The 20705-nt window shown below is 34.4% G+C and overlaps 1 protein-coding gene across 4 annotated transcripts in view; it reads right to left on the bottom strand.

The window, feature by feature from the left end:
* Positions 1-20705, bottom strand: part of DCC (DCC netrin 1 receptor) — a 1203097-nt gene that overhangs the window by 123241 nt on the left and 1059151 nt on the right. For 2 of the 4 annotated variants that reach the window (XM_032259518.1, XM_032259520.1), the window contains exons 17-20: positions 19162-19394; positions 13597-13735; positions 8420-8527; positions 965-1159 (exon numbers count right to left, since the gene is read on the bottom strand). In XM_032259518.1, the coding sequence (XP_032115409.1) occupies positions 965-1159; positions 8420-8527; positions 13597-13735; positions 19162-19394 (675 nt within the window). The remainder of the gene's footprint in view (positions 1-964; positions 1160-8419; positions 8528-13596; positions 13736-19161; positions 19395-20705) is intronic. The other 2 variants (XM_032259521.1, XM_032259522.1) reach the window with 1 other exon arrangement.

Below are 20705 nucleotides of genomic sequence, written 5' to 3'. Positions count from 1 at the left end.
TTGAGGAATAGGCCATACAGTTATTCTAAGACTCTTCTTTTAGTATGTCAAACAACTGCATAAAAATAGCAGTCATCCATGCATTTCTAATTTTTCAGTTGTTTACCATCATGCATTAAGTTTTCTGCCAGATGTCGAAGCATAACGTGGTCACAGGTTGAAGAGCTAAGTTATCCTTCTATAGGACAACACATATCATGCCTTAAATATACAACTTCAAATTCAAATTATTTCAATTATTTGAATGTTTCAAATTCTTTTCAACTTTTAAATGACTCTTGAAACCATTTGTCTCCCAGAATAATACTGTGCTCTAGAATAGTAAGTGCTTATACGAAAATATTTTGATGTAATCACTATTAGCCTTAGTGATTTTCTGTATGAACATTTTTCTTCTAGAAATCATATTGCAAAATTTTTAAATAGTTTATACTATTTAAATACTAATATAACATATTGGCTTTTTCCAATAAATATATATTTTTTTGGTTTGGAACTTTCTTGCCATATCAAAATTTTCTTTACTATATAAGGGATAATTACTATGCAAGGGATAATGGTACCTGAAAGAAAATACTTAAAATTGGCAATAGTATGCCATTCACATAATTCGATACATTCTCATTTTTACCACCTTCACATAAAATGGCTGAAGCGTTTCATTATATTTTGAATAGAACCAACATACATGACATCAATACAAACTTCTAGAAGGACTGTAAATGAAAAAAGTCAGGTTAAATATGTTTGCTATGTGCTGATGGCAGAAAATGTGATAACACAATAGATCTTTCTTTGACATATTTGCTTTGAGCACAAAAAGCTACATTTTAATTTATTTTGAATGTTCACTGGCCGTTTTGCCAATAGAGATGGTGCAGGGCAGTTTCTAATACAGACTGCAAAGCTATTTTACAAAACAATTCCACAGGAAAAGAAAAGTATAATAGGAAATGATTCAAACCTTTCAGAGTCCTGAAGAGGATAGGATCAGAGAGTGGCCCTACTCCTTTCGAATTTCGTGCTTGAATTCGAAAGTAATACATCGTGTCAAGGTTGAGATCCATGATTTGATGAGTAAGCCGATCACCACTGATTGTTTCCATAATCCAGTCATCAATTGGGATGTTCTTGTCCAAGGTATAAAATAAGATGTAAGCTGCATAAACAGACAAATGTGACATAATTTGGTGTACTACACGTTGCAGTTCTGCTTCCAAACACTCATATTTCCCAAATGTAATTCACAATAATTATGAAATGTCCACAATCTATAAACTATTCAGTTTTGGAAGTAAAGTCTTTTTTCATAATGCAAGGATTAGATAATAATTGCTGTGGTGTACAGAATCAGAAAATAGAATAAACTATTAGAAATAAAAATTTTAAAATGTGTGCTTTCTGCTGCCTATAAATCCTGATTATTAGTTTGCTCTAATATGAAAGCATGATGGAAAATGTAAAACAGAGAAAACAAGTCTGTATAATTTTCTGTGTAGTCCAATGATGAAAATAAACAATATTTAATTTGGCTTGTGCTTAAATAATAAAAATGTATTGGAAGGTATAAAATGCCATGTATGTTTAAAGTGTTATATAAATAAATGAACATATTTGATCACAGTAATGACTTAGTGAGTTTGCCAGGGACCACGTTCCTTTCCTTTCACAGATGATGAAGGTGACCCAAGCTGACTGGTAAAAGGTCTGGATGATATTTTCTACTACTGTACTATATATGGAGTTCTTTACCAGCATACTACTTCTCTCAGTGCAGTCTAGCTTGTCAAACAAAGAAGTACTGCTGGATAACTGTACATGATCTAGTTATTACCTCAGATATCAATACCCTATGTTGAGAAAGTACTATTTATTTTTTATGTTGGGGATATGTTACTTGAATGCTAGTTGTATACTCAGTCATGATAGTCTAATATGCAACCAAACAAACCCAAGGATTCCTGTCACATATTTATATTCTCAAATTATACTTAACCAACTTGTGACCTAGCTCTTTTTTAAAAACATTAATTAGCAACTTTTATATTATATCATCAGATGAAACTGCAAAGGCACTCATCTTAGGTATCACTGATAAACAAATGTTGATCTCTATCTCTGCCCCAATTCTGCAATGTTATCTATATACCTAAGGCTCTAAGTGTCTCTCATTCTATTTATGCATCAAATACATTCTTTGTAAGTCATTTTAAGAACAAATGTCTTTCTTTATCTATTCTTTCCTTTTGAGTTCCTCTTGCCCCAGCTGGACTGAGGACCTTCACTCACAGGTCTTTGCAATGGTTATGGGTTATATCAGAGGGTTCTCAGACTCAGAAAATAGCCATGCACACTATGTACATCTCAGCACAAAACCTCGCTACAAGAAGACTGTTCTCATTACCACGATTATTTTTCCTTCCCGATTATCCCCACACCATTCCACCATTCCTCACTCCATCCAAATCCTACTCATCTATTAAGGTCTACTTTAAGCTATATCTGGCCTATGAAACCTTCCTCAATCACAATCTTTCTTCTCCATAAACATTGTAATACACTTCAATAGAGTAAAAACACATTTACAATTTTGTGTCATTCATCACTTAATCCCATAGTGCCTTTTAGAATTATGCCTGGGCTTGGGGGATGCATTGCTGGATATTTTATCCTTCTTATTATGTAGGATTAAGCAATGTTACAATCTCCAACATCTGGAAGCCCATTTCTCTTAAATTTTGACCAATGCTGAAAACTTATATCTATTTGTATTGACCTCCATCTTTCTGCTAGGTTTGGCATTTCCCAAATATGCATAATCATAATAATTACCCGAAGAGTAGGTACAGATCATAAAATACAGACCCAAAGACAGGATATGTTGATTTAATACATGTGGTGAACAATCTTTGATGGCCACCAATTATCCTCACACTCTAATAATGTCATCCCCTTGTGTATTCCTTTCTGAATGTAGATGGGTCCTAAGTCTTGCTTCTAACCAATAAAAGACAGAAAATGCAATGGAATATCACTTCTACAATTTTGTTACATAAGATCACGACATCTGTCTTACTAGCAGATACCAGACTCTCTTCTCTAGCCTTTGATGAAGACATCTGCCAAATGGAGAATACTCTGTGACAGAAACTGAGGTGGTTTCTGGCCAACAACCAGTTAGAAATGGAATCATGACAATAATCATATAAGTTTAGAAGCAACTATTTCCCCGTGAAACCAAAGATGAGACCTCAGCCAAGTGAACATCTCAATTTGCAGCCTTGTAAGAGAACCCAAAGCTCAGCTGTACTCAGATTCCAGACCCACAAAAACCATAAGGTAACAACTATGTGCAGTTTTAACCTGCTAATTTGTGGTAATATTGCTATGCAATAATAGACTTCAAATACTACAGGTCAAGGGTAACCTCAGTAGTCTGCACCCCAAATGATTTCTGTGATCAAGAAAGGCTAGGAACCACTGTTTTAGTTGATTTGTGGGATCTGTACATTTTTTGCATTTGTTGTGATGTCAATGATGCAGGTAGGAACGTCTTAAGATGCTGAGAGTTTTGAAGCTAAAAGCCTTGCCAAGATAAAAAGTTCCACAAATCTTAAAAACTTGTATGACCCTTCTGTCTGTTACATATTAAACTTGGAGGTCTGTAACTCAAAAGGGATTATGAATATCATTTGACAAAGGAGTGGTTTTCTGTCTCATATGTGTCCATTCCTTTGTAATTCAGCCCCTATGATCAACATCAATAAAACTTTCTCATATTATTTGAGCCAGAGCCGTCTCCAATCTTGTATGTGAAGATACGCACCCAACATCTCTACATCTATTGAAAAGAAGACCATGCTACCTGCTACTGGGTGTGTGTGTATGTGTGTGTGTGTGTGTGTATACATACATACATTTCTGAGTCTTCATTTCTGAGTATACATTTCTATAAATATCTATATATTACTATGTATGTAGCATATCTAAAATGAATATATATGTTATAGATTTACATGAAGTATTTGCCTTCACTGTTTTTATCTATATAAAAATTACTGAACATATATATATATATATATATATATATATAGAGAGAGAGAGAGAGAGAGAGAGAGAGAGAGAGAGAGAAATAAACTAAATATATATATATCAAGTATAAAAATAACTGGAGCTATATATACAGTTATACATAAAAGAAATATATATAATATTTGTATATATATTCTAATGTGTGCACGTCTTATCTCTTCAGAAGGCTAAAATCTTTTTTTTAGTTCAGGAGTCATATTACTTTTTTATTTCCCCCAAAATTTAACAAAATCATCTTCACAGAAGAGATATCAAAAGCCACTTACTAAATGAAATCCTTTAGTCTGTAAGTACGTAAGTTTCACATGTAAATGTTTATTGAAATTGTTAAAGCTTTTATGGGCTGTTTTAAGTGCATGATGAAACTGGAAGATTAGCGAATTTTGCCCCCATCCCAGGTCAGCTACACTGACTCCTGATTTTCCTCATTTATCAGATGACAATAAAGTATTTGCCTTCACTATGTTTTTAATCTATGTAAAAGTTATTCACTTAAGCACTTAAAAATAAAAGCTCTGGGATCAAACTAAAGTTGAAGATGCAGACACAAGTTTCTGACAATTCCAAATTGTATCTGAGCAAATTCCTTATATACGTGGTGAAGCCTACCCTTTTCTTAAAATTTGAGAACTGAGATGGGGAATAGAAACAGACCTCATCATTCAAAACTCTAAAAAATGGCCTTAGAGAACACAAACAACTTCTTTGCATGTGTATGTTTCATATATTTGAGAGATAATAAATTCATAATTCATTATTGAAGCCTTACCTTATAAATTTATATATAATCACACAGGCTGAACACGTACTGGTTTCTCACTACCTTTCTGTACTTGTATACTTACTCTCTGTCCAAGTCTCTGTTTTTTTTTGAGACAGAGTCTTGCTCTGTGATCCAGGCTGGAGTGCAGTGGCTTGATCTCGGCTCACTGCAGACTCCACATCCCGGGTTCAAGTGATTCTCCTGCCTCAGCCTCCCCAGTAGTTGGGACTACAGACATTCACTATCATGCTCAGCTAATTTTTATATTTTTGTAGAGGTGGGGCTTCATCAGCCAGGTTGGTCTTGAACTTCTGACCACAGGTGATCCTCCCACCTCAGCCTCCCGAAGTGCTGGGACTACAGGTGTGATCTACCATGCCTGGACTCTTTTTTCTTTTCTTTTTTAGACCTTAGAATCCCTCACTATCCTACAGGCACTTTTCCAGAGAAAGTAACAAAGGGAATAAAAAGATCTGCCTTTCGGAAAGCAACATTTAAGAAACAAGTGGAAGAAATTCCTGCAAATCAAACTGAGAAACTATACACTGAGAGTAGGAAGAAAAGTGGTTTGATGATTTTACAAAAGGAAGACAAATTAAACTAGACCATTGAATGACACAGAAAAAGAGTATAACCTTACCCATTAGACTGTATTAATAAGGAAACAGTCTCTGGAAGACCTAACTCTTCTGTGTTGGTCTCTGATCTTAAATAGTGTTGGACACTGCATTTATTGAGGCCTATGTTTCACATATCTGGCTATACAATAAGACACTTGGGAAGCATTTAAAAATTACCATGCTCAGTCCCTTCTCATATGAATTAAATTAAAAATCAGTTGTAACTCACTGATTAGTCTAGTAGAATACTAATAAGTTGGAGCAAAACATAGTGTAATAATTAAGATTATAAACCTGAGTTTTAAAACCTAGCTCTGACACTTCTTGCTTATTTGACTTTGGGCAAGCTATTTACTCAGGAAATGTCTAATCTTTTCATTTTAAAATGGAATAATAGAAACATGTAATCACTTACATCTTACTAAAGATCTTAGGAGAATGCCAAGCATATAATAAATGCTTAATGTATTTTGAATAATTTTCTTCTGAAAATGTCAGTCCAAATTCCTAAGTTACCAGTTTAAGATCAGAGAATTTAGGCACTGGAATTATCTGAATTTCTTCATTTTTTGTTTAATCTTTTTGAGTACTTATATTTAAAAATTGATGATCTGGATTCTGTGTAAAGCCCATTAGTAAAGCCTCATCCTAGAATGGATTTCAAATTAGAATAATAATAGCCAATTTGTTTCAGTGCTCACTGCATATCAAGAACTTTTCTCAGCACTGTATTATAACAATTCTTCTGGTGTGGTTCTATTACTATCATTATTTTATAGGTAAGAAAGTAAGGAAGTGGGATTCAAGGATGTTAAAAGACTTCCTCATGTGTCTCCCTTTGAAGCCTGGGTTCTGAACAGCCCTGCTCTACTGCCTGCCATACACATGAAAGATTTAGGAAAACAAAAAAATACAGAGGTTACATGAGAGCACATCCTACCTTGGCACACATCTACCTGGCCACATTGAGAAAGAGCTCACTATTTTTTTTTACTTATTATTATGATTTTAATTTTTGCACTTCTATGGGAAGCTGAGGATAGCAAATTTGTGCCCTCTGCTTAGTGGTATAGTATTTTGAATATTTTATCATTTTATTTTTGGAAGTAATTTGAATCAAGGAATCAAAATACAGATAAAACAGAAATTCTCTTAAGGATTCTTAGTGTTTGCTCTTTGTTAAATTGAGTCAAAATATCTTAACTTGATAATACAATTTTGTTTACATAAATGAGCTAGGCTTTTAAAGGCAAAAAGTATTGCTCCCATGCTTTTATTTTTCCATTGTGAGAGAATGGATTTTTAACTGTAAAATCCATTGAATGTATAATTCTAAGTAAAGTATGTGGACAAGCTTTCTTATATATGCACTGTGATTTTGGCATATACAATTTTATTACTTAGATTAATTTGCATTTCTTAATATGGGCTAGATTTCTATTTCTTCTTTCCTGAAGAAGCAAAATTAAGCTTTCCTTCAGAGTTAAAAACTTATTCTATTGTTCACATTGGCTGACAAGATTTACTTAAATAAGAGTGGAGAATTCAAATGAGTGGAGAATACGACTTACTTTTTTTCTTCGCCAAAACCATATATTTTTCTGTTAAAACTTGTTTTTATTTTGACAGCTTTGGTTCTGTTTTTTGTTCTCCTCAAACTTATTATCTGTTGATTTCCCATAAGCTTATGAATAACTGTTTATAACAAAACAAAATATAAAAAAACAAAAGCTACAGAAATACTGACATAGAACCAATGAAAAGAGATGACAACAATGAGGGGAAAAAAGAAAACTGGAAGAAGCCAGCCTCAGTTTTAAAAGGCCTGGCGCACTGACAAGTGAACATATAAGGTCTTGGGGAAATTTTATGCCTCTCTTCTTTTTCCATATTTGTCAGCTCAAATAAAAATTCTGTTTGCTATTGCACTAAGAGCAATTTCCTAGAGAAAACAAATCTTCAACTTAAATTTCAATCACATTTGGAATTTTCACATTATCTTTTCATTTTGCAAAATTCAGAAAGTAAATTACATAAAGTAAGTATGCCATCTGAAAGTGCAATTTCCATGCTTATCTCTCTGTATCACAGGATGGCTGAATTACTTTGTTAATTTATAGTAGTGCTATCTAGCTCTTGTATGCAAAAAAAGAAGGAAAAAGGAGTGACTCTTATGTGTTCCTAACCTGATGGTTCCAGTTAATTAGACTATAATGTTCACATTTTGAGTTATACAATATTTTTCATAATAATTATATGCTATGGAGACATCTATTAAAAGCCTAAAGTGATCATTTAAATGCAAAATCTCTGATAGAACTCCATTATATTTTTCATACTAAATTAACATTACAGGCTTCTAATGGATGCTTTAATTAGGCATTGATGTTATCAGCAATATTTGGCAAAATAAAATCTGTCACTGTGAAATATTCATTATGTTCAATTTCTGTCAGTCAATATTAAGTGTTTTGTGAACTTTATGATTTCAGTAAGAAGCTAAAAGCTAAGTGAGAAACTAAAAATCCCCAAACCTTGTTATGTGCCATACAAAAATTAAAAAAAACTACAGTCATTAAGCATCTTTTGTGTTTCATAATTGACAAACAACCAGCTTCTTTATAGACATTTATACTCAGGGTCACTCTATTAGGAGGTTGTCTTAGTGCTTCAGAGAATGAAAAACAAAAAGGTATCCTCTAATTGAAATACATAGCTGTCATGAAGCAAATCAAATGAAGAGTGTGTGTGCGTGTGTGTGTGCACCATTAGAAGAATTCCACAGTCAAAAGGGGAAAAAAGAGACAATCAGAAAGGGTCATGGAGTCAGCTGAGATGCAGAGACAGAAAAATGCCACACAAAAGGCAACAGTAGCTCATGTAGGAGGTAAGCAATTACAGGTCAAGGCAGAGCTATGCTGGGAGAGAATGTGGAGAGGCTTACCAGTAATTTTCCCATTGGCTTCCAAGGGAGGCTGCCAACTCACAATGACGGCACGAGGCTTCCCTTCCCTGGTAATGACCGTCAAATCCTTGGGAGCAGAGGTCGGGGCTGCAAAGTGAGACAGAGACAAGACCTTGTCATTGGATGTGAAAGAAAATAAACATTGGTGGGACTTTTCATCATGATATTGACATTCAGAATCTATCGAGAAGTGTATCATGTTTATTTTGCCATTTACAGTTTATTTCAAGGATTTGAATTAAATAAGCAAACAAGGATACAAAAATTAATAATTTTATGGAAATAAAATGATTCCCAAGGTGTGACTATAGAGAGCAGAAGAGAGTATGTGTGACTATGAAGGAGAAAAGTACAACTGGTATTTCAAAAGGGCTCACATTAAAAATATAGTAATCATTATAAGAACGAAGAAATGTATACTTAGTGAGACTGGTGATTACATATCTTTTTTATTTTCTTCTTTTTTTTCTGTTTTTTTTTTTGAGACAGGGTCTTGCTCCATTACCCAGGCTAGAGTACAGCGGTGCAATCATAGCTTACTTCAGACTCAATCTCCTGGGCTCAAGTGATCCTCCCACCTCAGCCTCCCGAGTAGCTGGGTCTCCTGTCATAAACCACCCCTCTTGGCTAATTTTTTATTTTAATTTTTGTAGAGATGTGTCTTACTAGTTTGCCAGGCTGGATGATTATGTGTCTTCCAGTGAACTCTGTTACAACTGTAGGCAATTATAAATAAAAATGTCATCTAATTCTATAATTCCTTAAAAGCCAAAAAGCATTTTAAAATGAGTTAAAACTGACGTCAAAATATCTTTTTTTTTTCATTTATTTATTTTATTGCATTTTAGGTTTTGGGGTAGCTAGGTGACATATTAGGCATCTTCTAAACCAACAGGAAGGCACGAATGAGAAATTAAAATGGAAGACATAGAAAAAAGTCTATGAATGTCTTAGTATCAATTCAACATGAAGTAAGACGGCACGAAGCCCTGCTCATAAGGCCATTTTTCCCACATGTACTCAACACAATTCTAAATATTTAAAGGTGGCAGCAAACTGGCTAAGCTAGTCCAGCATCTTCCTGGCTTCTTCCAATCTGCTTTCTCACTCTCTAAGTTTTGGGAGACAGTTCTCCTTCTGTGTAGCTCACAAGTGCCCAAGCCTATTATCCATAGCATCTTCATTACCCTCAGTCTAACAAAGGCAGGTTCAGAACATCTATGTTTGGCTGCTGGAGGAATTCAATGGTCTCCACATAAAAATTATGTGTATAAGATAGTTAGAAATCCGTCTCTAGCCCTGAACTCATCTTCACTCTAACTATGCTCCTTGATGCTACTGTTGGTCATATATTGCAGAATCTGGACATTATTAACACTTTATTTCCAGTATTTCTTTATTCCAAATATGAGCCAAATAAAGGAGACAACAGTCATTCCCATCTATCATACTATTTTCTTTCCAACACCCTAATCCTGAAAGTCACAGGAATTCCAGGTTAACCAAGCTTGCACTTAAATTTAATTCTTGACAATGTACTTACTATATTTACGTTTTCAAAAAAGGAGGAGGAGGGATGGAGAAAGAGAATTAGAAGTGAAGGAGGGAAAGAAGGAGAAGAAAAATAGGCCCAATGTAGTTGATCCCTGAGTAAAGAGACTGCATATATATTAATACAGTATAAAATATGTGATATAATATGTGATATAATATAATATAATACATATGGTTTAATGAAACCAGATCAGGACATTCTTGTAGGAAATGCAGATTAATTATGGTAAAACACTAAAAAGACAAGACTGTATCAAACAAAGATTATTCTCACAGAGAGTTCATTTAGGATATTTTCTCAGCTATGGATAGGAAGGTAAGAGATACAGTCACAAACTAACTTAGATTAGTATTTATCAAACATAATAAGGAATTTTCCAGATATGGAAGTAATTAAAATATTTGTCATTTTTACTAGTGAAAATAGCCTGTTTTTTCTTAACTATGTGAAATTCAAATTGATGTTTGTTTAAAAAATAGTCAAATGATTAGAATGCTGAATCCATTACATATTCAAAAAGGATAAAGTGACTTTTCAATTTTATCTATCCATATAATACATTGAAAAGTTGGTTGTTTACAAAATCTAATAATCAACCTAATTCAGGAGCTGTGTAAGCTTTTATTTTTTCTCAAGTCATTTTAATATTGGTGAAAAAGAATTTGGTATTGGAATTAATGACCTAAATGTCTAGGATTATCATAAGAACTGCATACTGCTCCTTAATACTTGGAAAATAATATGGCCCTCACAACTTCAATAATCCCTACTAAGTTAAGGAGAATTCCTCTGGCTTGCTCTTCTCCAAATCATGAGTTCTGCCTGGAATGATTTTTAGAACATTTTTAGAACAATTTTAGAAATTGTTCATTGACTACCCATTCTCCTTGGAGTAAATATAAATAAATGAAAATAAACACCAGGACCTCCAGGATGTATATTCTACTTTCTTTTATGTGCTTCATTCCCCTTGTTGTCCCATCAACACTGTGCTCAAGTCACTTTGAGCCAATCATAATTGTCTCTTGAACCCATCATCTTTCGGATGGCTGCTTGAGTATGTTTGAATATGAGTTCTCCATCCTTCGGAAGTAGCTGGAACAGGTATGTAATGGTTCAACTAAGTTACAGCTCAAATCTCACTTATGCTGTGAAACTTCCTATTATTTTTCCAGACAGAATCTATACTTTGTTTGCTCTGATTTCAACTTGTTCACGATTTTGTGATTATATTTCTGATTTTACTTCAGGACTTTTTATAAAAAATATATGTATTTTTCTTCTTTATTGAATCACAATTCTCTCAAAGACACAGACTATATTCTCCTTACCAAGTTCTTATCTCAAGGCATAACGATTATAAATGAACATTATCAAAAACCTTTAACTAATATCTTGGTCCACTAGACAAGCACTGCCCTCTGATTTCTTTGGCTCTCAGTCTTTCCCATACTTGTATTTCTTTATTAAATGCATGAATGAAAGGTAACATTCAAGTTTCGGAAGATTTCAGCCATGGGAATTGTTCTGGGCATTTGTTACTTGACTATCCAGCATCCCATCCCCACCTCTTCCTTTTAAAAAAGGACTTGTTTATTCTCTTTGCAAAACAAGCTTTCCTCTGTATCATGAAAGCTTGGTAACAATATCAGTTGGGAGTTTTATGATCTTATCCCATCTTCTCCTTAGCTGTGTGATCACCTGTCTCAAGAGATCCCAATAATATTCTCTTTTCTGTGAAACTGAATCTACATACAAAGACATAAAAAAGGTAGAGTCAAATTATTATTATGGCAGCACCTTGAAGGTATAGACCAATAGTTCCTTATTTCTACAGCCTAGGAATAATAAGGCTGATGTCTGTCCCTTTCTAAGGCTTAATTATTTAAGGTGCCCTTCCTGTCATTTTACTTTTACTTCAGTTAACCAGATTCAAATGAGGCATTCATCATCTGGACAGAATGAAATGTTTGATTTCTAAAATTTTCCAGCCACCCCTATCTTTATTATAAGCCATTTCAGCACATAATGGTGTAGCCCCATGCGGTCTTTATTGTACTGCAGAATTAGAAGCACACTTTAGAGTTATTTTATTCACTGAATTTCCTTCTCACAGTTATAAAATCTGCAAACACTTGTGAATTCCTTCTTGCTTCTCATCATCACCCAGGGATCCTATCCATGGACTATTGATACCTTTGTCCAGATTATAAACTGATTTGACAATCATCTTTTCTACTAACCACATTGTTAAAAGTTAGCATCTTTTTTGTTAGCAATGGGTCTCACCACTGGTGTCCCTACAAGGCTAGGCAGATGAGAAATCAATAGGGTGCATGTATCAAGTCAGATACTGGTGTGCATTTTACGTTTATTAGAGGGAAAATGAATGAATTTGCTTGCATTAAGATGAAAGTACTACTACTTCTCTTTCACACAGGGAAGGCCAGATTTCTTCCTATTTCACATTTATCTACATTCATCCCCTTTCAAGTAAAAAGGAGGAGCTGACTGCTTATTGTGTCTAGTAGTATGTATCGCATCCAGCTGGTCTTATTCACCCTAAGAAGCTGTGAACATTCTGCATTTAGGGTGGAATTCTGAGAAGAAGAGATAATAACAGGTAAAATAGAAAAATAGGATGTTAAAATTAAGTTAGGTCAACTAAAAAGCTTCTCGTTGAAAGGAATATCCACAAATATGTAAAAAATTTCTCACTAGAACTCTAATAGTTAAGATAATAGTTGAAAATAAAAATTAGAACTGCAATGCCATGGGACAAATTCTAATGGAAAGACAAATTCAACTTACCCAGGAAAGAGCTTTACTGGCATATTTTCTTTAATTTGAAAATTGGTGGTATAGTTTACCCACAAAAATGATATATCATGAAACCAATTAAAAAAAGTGTTAAGCCCTGGATTCCTCAGAAGTTGAATTTCTGTGAACTATAAATGTCAAGTACACTGCATCCTTGTTAAGGTTATAAACTCTACATTTATGATCCATAGTAAATGTGGCCAGGGAAAATTACAGTGAATTGCATTACCCTAGCTTTGAACTATTTAAAATTGCATAAAGGTCTTCTATTATATTACCCCATTTCCAAAGAGGGAACAAGACTACCTGGAAACTCCTTTCCATATCCAGCCAAGGTTATTTACAGTAAATATCCATGAGACTTGAGTTGTAATGCAATGTTTGTTTTGTATCTATTTTTTTTTTTTTTTCAAAATGGGAAATACCTACCATGACTGTTGTTTAAAGACCCAACTGTTTTGGATGGAGTTCAATGGATGGATATCTGTTCTTTACTTAAATGTAGTGAAAAAAAGATTTATAGCCAGATTTCCTGAGTAAATGCCCTAAGGAAGCCATGTACTAGTCATGAAAGCAGATTACTTAAGCCATGGGAGATTCATTTCTGTCCTAGAGTGAAGAAAATACTATTAGATATAAAAATGCTATAAACTATAGAGGATGGAATATTTCATATAGGATAAGGTATAATTGAGACACCATAGGGAGCACATGTTCTAATTTCCACAGAACCTGGGAAATGCCATGATCAAGTGTCAAAAGTAGACATTTCCTCACATACCTGCTTCATACGTGGTGGCATGCGCTGTCATGCTCCAAGTACTGGACCTTCTGTTTTTTGTTACCATGACTGAGAATTCATACATTGTGTTTGGTTTGAGGCCTGTTGCTGTGTAACTTAGAGATGTTGTGTCTTCTGACTATACAAGTGGGAAACAGCAAAGAGATAAAAAATAAACTCTATCAACTTGGTTAATCAAGGCATGTAAAAATACTGTTAAATAAGCCAGAACAAAAGTAATCTACTCCCAAACAGCAGAAGAGTACAGATTAGCATTGAGTCAACCTCCCATCTATTAACCAGTTCACTCAGGCTGGTTATACATATAAACTATAACCTATAAAATTAGGTATTATGGTTGTCCAAAGGGGTTACTAGATAGGAAATTTTCTTAGGTAAGATATGTTGTAAGTTCCAACATGTTAAAGCATATTTTCCGTATGATCAGGCGTATGAGACTATGCCTCTTATTAATATCAATTTGTGCTTTGTATTTAGATATCTTTTTCAAAGTTAAATATTTACCTTTTATTAAAGAACCAGGGCAACAGGACACATTCCACTCCCTTCTGTCAACACAATTTTTGAAATTTTCTGCATTGAACTTAATTTCATTTATAATCAAAATCTGGGGTTTTTTTAAACGTAAGTTTTAACGTTGTATATGTTAAATAGACCATTGTTATTATTTTCCACTCATAATAAAGTTAATTTATTAGAGTTCTAAGGCTTATCATATTTTTCAAAAAGCCTTTCAGGTTGAAACTTTTAGGGCTTCCAGTAGCTATTTACATCTTACAGAGAAAATGAGACAAAAGCAATGCTGTGTCATGTGGTTTTTGCTCTTTCTGCAGAGTTCACATTAAACAAACATTTAAGGATGGTAACTAGAGCAATTGATCAAGGAAGGAACAGCAAATTGGATAAATACTAAAGGATTACGTTGGTGTTCAAAGTGGTGTTGGTATTATTTAAGTCTTCTAAATCCATTCATGTCTTTTAAATGACAAGTTAGAAATATTTTAGTAGCAAGTAAATTATAGGTCTTTACTGCTTACTCAAGAAATCAAAATGGTAATAAAGACAAAATATGTTCCAAAGTTTAATACATTAAAGTATGTTTTCCATATAAGCAGAAATATTTGAGACAATTTCTCTTATAAATATCAACCTGTGCCTGGTGTTAGGTGTCTTTCTTCAAAGTTAAATACGTTTGTTTTTAAGCTTATGACATTTATTATCTACTTATGTCTAAAATAATTAAGCAAAGCTATTTTTCCCCACTCATATCATATCTATCTCACCCTTACTGCTGGAGGATGGGATGTCTTTTTTTTTAATTATTATTCTACAATTAATCCTTCTTAAGTTATAGGTATGAAAATCTTATATTTCATTATAATACCAAATAAATATGTAACTATCCTAATAGCATTTCAATGATGTGTCTATTCAGCGTTTTAAAGTAAAGACTTCAAATATTTATCAGAAGCCCTGCTTAAAAATAATTGTAGGCTGGGCACAGTGGCTCAGTAAGCACTTCAGGAGACTGAGGCAGGTGGATCACCTGAGGTTAGGAGTTCAAGACAAACCTGACCAATATAGTGAAATCCCGTCTCCACTAAAAATACAAAAATTAGCTGGACGTGGTGTCATGCCCTTGTAATTCCAGCTACTTGAGAGGCTGAGACAGAAGAATCGCTTAAACCTGAGAGTCAGAGGTTGCAGTAAGCCAAAATCAGGCCACTGCACTCCAGCCTGGGCAACAGAGTGAGACTCTGTCTCCAAAAATAAAAAAAAAAAGGTTTTAAAAAAAACTGTAAAAACATGTGCTCTAAATAAATGTAAATATATTTGTATATAATCAGGAAAATGAAATTACATCAAATAAAACACAAAGTGGTCAGTTAGTATCTGAAATGTGGATATGTTACTTCCACTTTTGCCTTCCTTCATCATGAACAACTTTAAGCCTTAGAAATGGAAACAAATGGTAGAAATAAGGCAAGAAGAAATATTTTAGGTAAGAGAAAAGGATCATATCTCAATAAAACCAGTTTCTGGGCACAGATATCACTGGCATTGGAGAGGCCAACAAGTTAGATCATCTTTGTGTTCTAGATTGACACCTTTGCATTCTGTGAATTTACTGAGTTTTCTCCAGGCCTTATAGAAAGCTGCTGCTTATCTTAAAAAGCATAGAAATACTGTGAAAAACCATGGCCAGTTATCGTTGCGAGCATAAAATAACCAGATAGTACCTCTCCAAGCCATACTTTTCTTTTTTTTATTTTGAGATGAAGGTTTGCTCTTATCACTCAGGCTGGAGTGTAATGGTGTGGTGTCGGCTCACTATAACCTCCGCCTCTTAGGTTCAAGCAATTCTCATGCCCAGCCTCCCAAGTAGCTGAAATTACAGGCACACCCACCACCATGCCCAACTAATGTTTTTATTTTCAGTAGAGATGGGGTTTCACTATGTTGGCCAGGCTGGTCTCGAACTCCTGACCTCAGGCGATCCACCCGCCTCGGCCTCCCAAAGTGCTGGGATTACAAGTGTGAGCCACTGTGTTTGGCCTGAGCTTTGTTTTTTTTTGCATGTAAAATGGAGACAATCATAGCACTGATTTTGGCCCAGAGAAAGTATTAAATAAATATTAGCTACATTATTTCATGCATTTCCTCTTGTTGTACATAATTTAAGGCATGTGTTACATGCTCCATTGAGTTGTATACAGTTTGAGAGCTGAGACTGAGTCCTGCCCAACTTCATATCCTCTGTAACATCTGTGTTATATCTAGGGAGCACTAGTCAATATTCGATGAATATATTTTGAATAGAAGTTTGTGCAAAACATTATATAATTAAACACTTTAATATAAAAAAATTATAGAAAATATCTCCATATGATCAGGAAAAGTAATACAGAGTTTTAGACAATCAAAACATGAGCATCTGTATTATAGCTTGATTTGGGACTAAATGTAACAAGAAGGGCACTCCTGTGGGGAGATCCCTGGATGATGCCATTGGGTCACCTGCAATACAGCTCTAGTTTAATGAGAAATTTCTTTCAAGTTATATCACCTAACTCTGTCTTCGTACACACTACTTAACTAAGAAGAATCTCATTGTTTTTACAGTAGGTATGAACATTCCCATCATATAGATGAGACAAATGAGACTGAGCAGGTTAAGTTGCATGACAGGATGTTGCAAAGTCAACCCTTGAGCGAAGGTCATGCGGCTCCATGTGTGTTTTGTGTGTTTGTTTCCTGTCTTGTGTATGCCCTGCCTACCTGTGAAAGCTGCAGTGGAAATGAGATAAAGTAAGACACAACATTAGCTTGAAAAGTGCAAAGCGAAAACTCAAAGAATCTATTACCATTATTTCTAAAATTTAAATTTCTTGTATATCTTTCTAGTTTCCTCTAACCCTCCTCATATTAGGGTGTAGATATACATAGAAAGTGGGAGAGATAATATATACATTAGTAACTGAAAGCCTTATGTCAGGGAAAATGAAGAGGAGCAGATAAAATCTTTTTGGTAATTCAGTAATTGAATGCATTTTAGTAATTGAAAGCCTATGTCAGGGAAGATGAAGGGAAGAGGAACAGTTAAAATCTTTTTGGGTTGGTTCTCACCTCACAAGCACTCTTTGTGAGATTCAATAATTCCATGTCTGCTGTACTAACTATTCAACTGAAATAATTTGCTTAAGGAAATTTTGGAACTCAAACCATTCTGGAGAAAACAACCATTGTTCCTTAGAACATTTCACATTCTGGCAAAGTAGCTATGGCCATTCTGTGAAATGAATGTATCTACAAAGTACAGCAATTACAACATAAAATTTTTAAAGTGGAGAAAGTAGTCTTTTAAAAATAAACAGAGAATTGGGTAATCTATAAAAAAGAGATTTTTTTTTAATGGTCTCATATGTTTCGTTGGTTGTCTTTTCTTATAATGTTATCTTTATTTATAGTTCTGTTGAATCTTAAATCTACTACTGTAAGGAGATGGATAGGGTAATTACAACATACCTTATATCAATGATACTATTTAGGCTTGCCTGGAGAGTTTTTCCAAACACCTCACCTAACAGGGCAGTGGTACCAAAGAAAACTGCCTTTAGATGATTTCAACTAAAACGTGATTTATGATGAAATGTGAATGGTGTGCCATTTAAACGTTGAAAGACACCAGAGGCAGATACAGCATGGCTATAAACAGAAAGAGGCAGACTTACAGAACTGGTGGTGGGATTTTGCTGTAGCTCCAGGATGGGCATTAGAAACATCCTCAAGATAGTTTCATCCCCACAAAATCACCACTAGCTAGAGGCTGAATTCAGGAGGATGGTAGTTCAGTAAAAAGAACATTGGCTGAAGTATCAGGAGATCTAAAATCTCCTCAAGAGCTGCCCCAATCAAGTGGTTAAGAGAATACAAAAGGAGTAGGAAGAAGACAGAGTGCCAGGTTTGAGCTGTTTGATTTCTTAGTCGTGGGGCGGCATGTACGCTCTTATTTCCAAAACTGACTTCTTCATTCCCAATCGGTATCTTATGAATGTTTAAGTTTTAAATGTGTTTTTATACATTACAACTCTTGAAGAACTTATTCTTCTAAATTTATCCCTAGATCTGAGTGTATATTCATCATAAAATTACACCTAATAAGTAACAATGACTACATCATGTTTTCTTTCAAAATTAACTGTCTCTATGATGTAGTACCTCTCTAGGTACATAGTAGGTGCTTGACAACTACTTGTTGATCTCATTTTAGTCTACATTTGTGTATTGTCTACATACACTATTGTAGCAGTTTTTAGAGGTAACAGAATTATTTCAGTATATAACTAGTTGTTACAATCCCTGAGGCTGGCTGGTAGAGATTTGAAACTGGTAATGGCTGTCTTAAATACGTATCCCTAAGGAGTTCTTAAAGAGGTTGTGAGATGACTCTGTGATAAGGACAAGAACAGAGAGCTGGTGTAATTCATATTAGCTAAAGGGAAATATGGATTGTGAGTTTTCTTTACCGCACGAGGGTGTTTTCAAGGCTAAATGAAGTAGATGTTAATGGCTTAGAGTGCTAAGGTTGTTATAAAAAATATCTTCAAGTTATCTATTCCCAGTTATATTCACTGAAAGATGGGTCTCTGTGACACTAATAGGGTCGCTTCGGAATCTATCTAGATTCCATATGAAAACATAGATAACAAAATCTATCCAGAAAATTAACATAGATCTCTGCTATTTTCCAGGGACAATGACATTCTCTTGTACAGAGTCAAATCATTTACACAAACTCAGCATCTGGTGAAAATCGAATAACATTTTACAATGCTTGATGTTTTCCTACCTTGCCTTAGAATTGTTTCCTAAAATATAATTATTCTCATATTAATTTTAGATACTGAGTTATTAAAATGCTTTGTTTTTCCACATAGACACACAGCAGCAAAATGACCCATGACGGTCCAGGAGGCATTTAAAACAATGCATTAATCAAATGTCAGTTCATTTTAAATTTCATGCTACCAATTAGAACTTCACCTTGTATTTTGCACTCGCAGAAAAGCTGGTTCTCCACCGGACGGTGTAAAGTCGCACCTCAGATGTCTTTTGGTTCTTAGGGACAGAGTTGTCTGCCCAGCTGACCCTCACGGCATCATGGGTAAGAGCCACAGCCTGTACACCTACTGGTGGGAGCATGGGGGTGGAGAGATCTGGGACCGAGGTGGGGAAATCATCAAGCAAAGGATAATAATCAACTGGGTCAGTGGGATCTGGGTTTAAAAACCCACCAAATGAAACAAACAAATAAATATGTAAATAAAAGCGTTAAAAAATAAATATCAGTGGTAACACATCACAATGAGTTAAATGCATGGCAATAATGATGAAAGGGAACATGAGAAGAACAGAAAAAAATGTAATTAATTCAATCGGAAAACACTTTAGAAACAGTATTGCTATATTGCAAAAAAGTAATTGAATATTTTCTGTAATTTACTAATTCCCTTATAATGGTTGTATCAATTTAGCTGTCACTTCTGCTTATATATTTTAAAGTCCATTTTTTTAACATTGCACATTGCTTCTTAAAAGATCTAGTTATAGAATCTATCAGTTTTATTACCATATAATTTAAAATAATAAGATAAAAAAGGGGGTTCTGGTTTATTTCTTCCTGCAAAAAATTGCTTGTCTAATACCTATGTTTTTGTTTATTTTCTCCTCCGTCTCTAACTTAATAGGGTTTCTCTAAGGTTTTCACTGTTGTTTAGCTTATATCTGCAAACACATTTTCTAGGCAAGAAACAAATAATAAAGAACAAAGTACCCTGACATCCACAGCAACCTGTGTGTGGCTGTGATTGCATAAAGCCAGAGTGACCAAGTACACATGATCCCATGGATTAATTATATATTTGATAATTAAGTTTCAGACAGCACGTGGTTTGTCAGGCTTTCCTAGATTGGAATCCTTGAAAATGTAGAAGTGTGATTTTACTCACATTCTCATAGAGTAATTAGCTAAGTTTTTAGTTTCAGTAGGAGTTTCCAAACTCCACATTACTAAAATTTCATATTATTGAATGAGAAGACAGGATTAACTACCTACGGACTTACAAGATTTGCAAAGAGGTATATACATGCTTTGATCCATAACATAATGGGAATCTGTATAATGCTGTGTGTGTTTTTACAAAATTCTGCAAAACACCTTGTAATCATGTTTATGCTGGGATATCATCAGAATCAGAGAAGATTGTTTTTTAGTCATAGCAATAGTCTAACCTTGAGCATTGATTACTTAAGACATTTACACTTAAAAATATATTTATATTATTTAATGCATAGTCTAACAAAAATAATAAGATATTATAATACAACTGTCAGGCTGTGCATATGAAGACATTTGGGGAGATGAGAACTACTGAAATACTTGGTGTCTACAGCAGCATAATACTGGGTGTATTTTTTTCAACAGCCTAAAGTGGAGTGACTGCTGGCTGGTTTTGATGATTACTTCACTTTGTCTACTGCATTTCAAATGCCTATCCCCCATTCATCACCCTGTTTTCCAATGAATT

Source organism: Sapajus apella, unplaced genomic scaffold (assembly GCF_009761245.1).
Source record: "Sapajus apella isolate SASKATOON/1434 unplaced genomic scaffold, GSC_monkey_1.0 scaffold109, whole genome shotgun sequence".
Taxonomy (NCBI): Eukaryota; Metazoa; Chordata; class Mammalia; order Primates; family Cebidae; genus Sapajus; species Sapajus apella.
The sequence above is the reverse complement of the archived record's forward strand: the minus strand, read 5'-3'. Positions and strand labels throughout refer to the sequence as shown.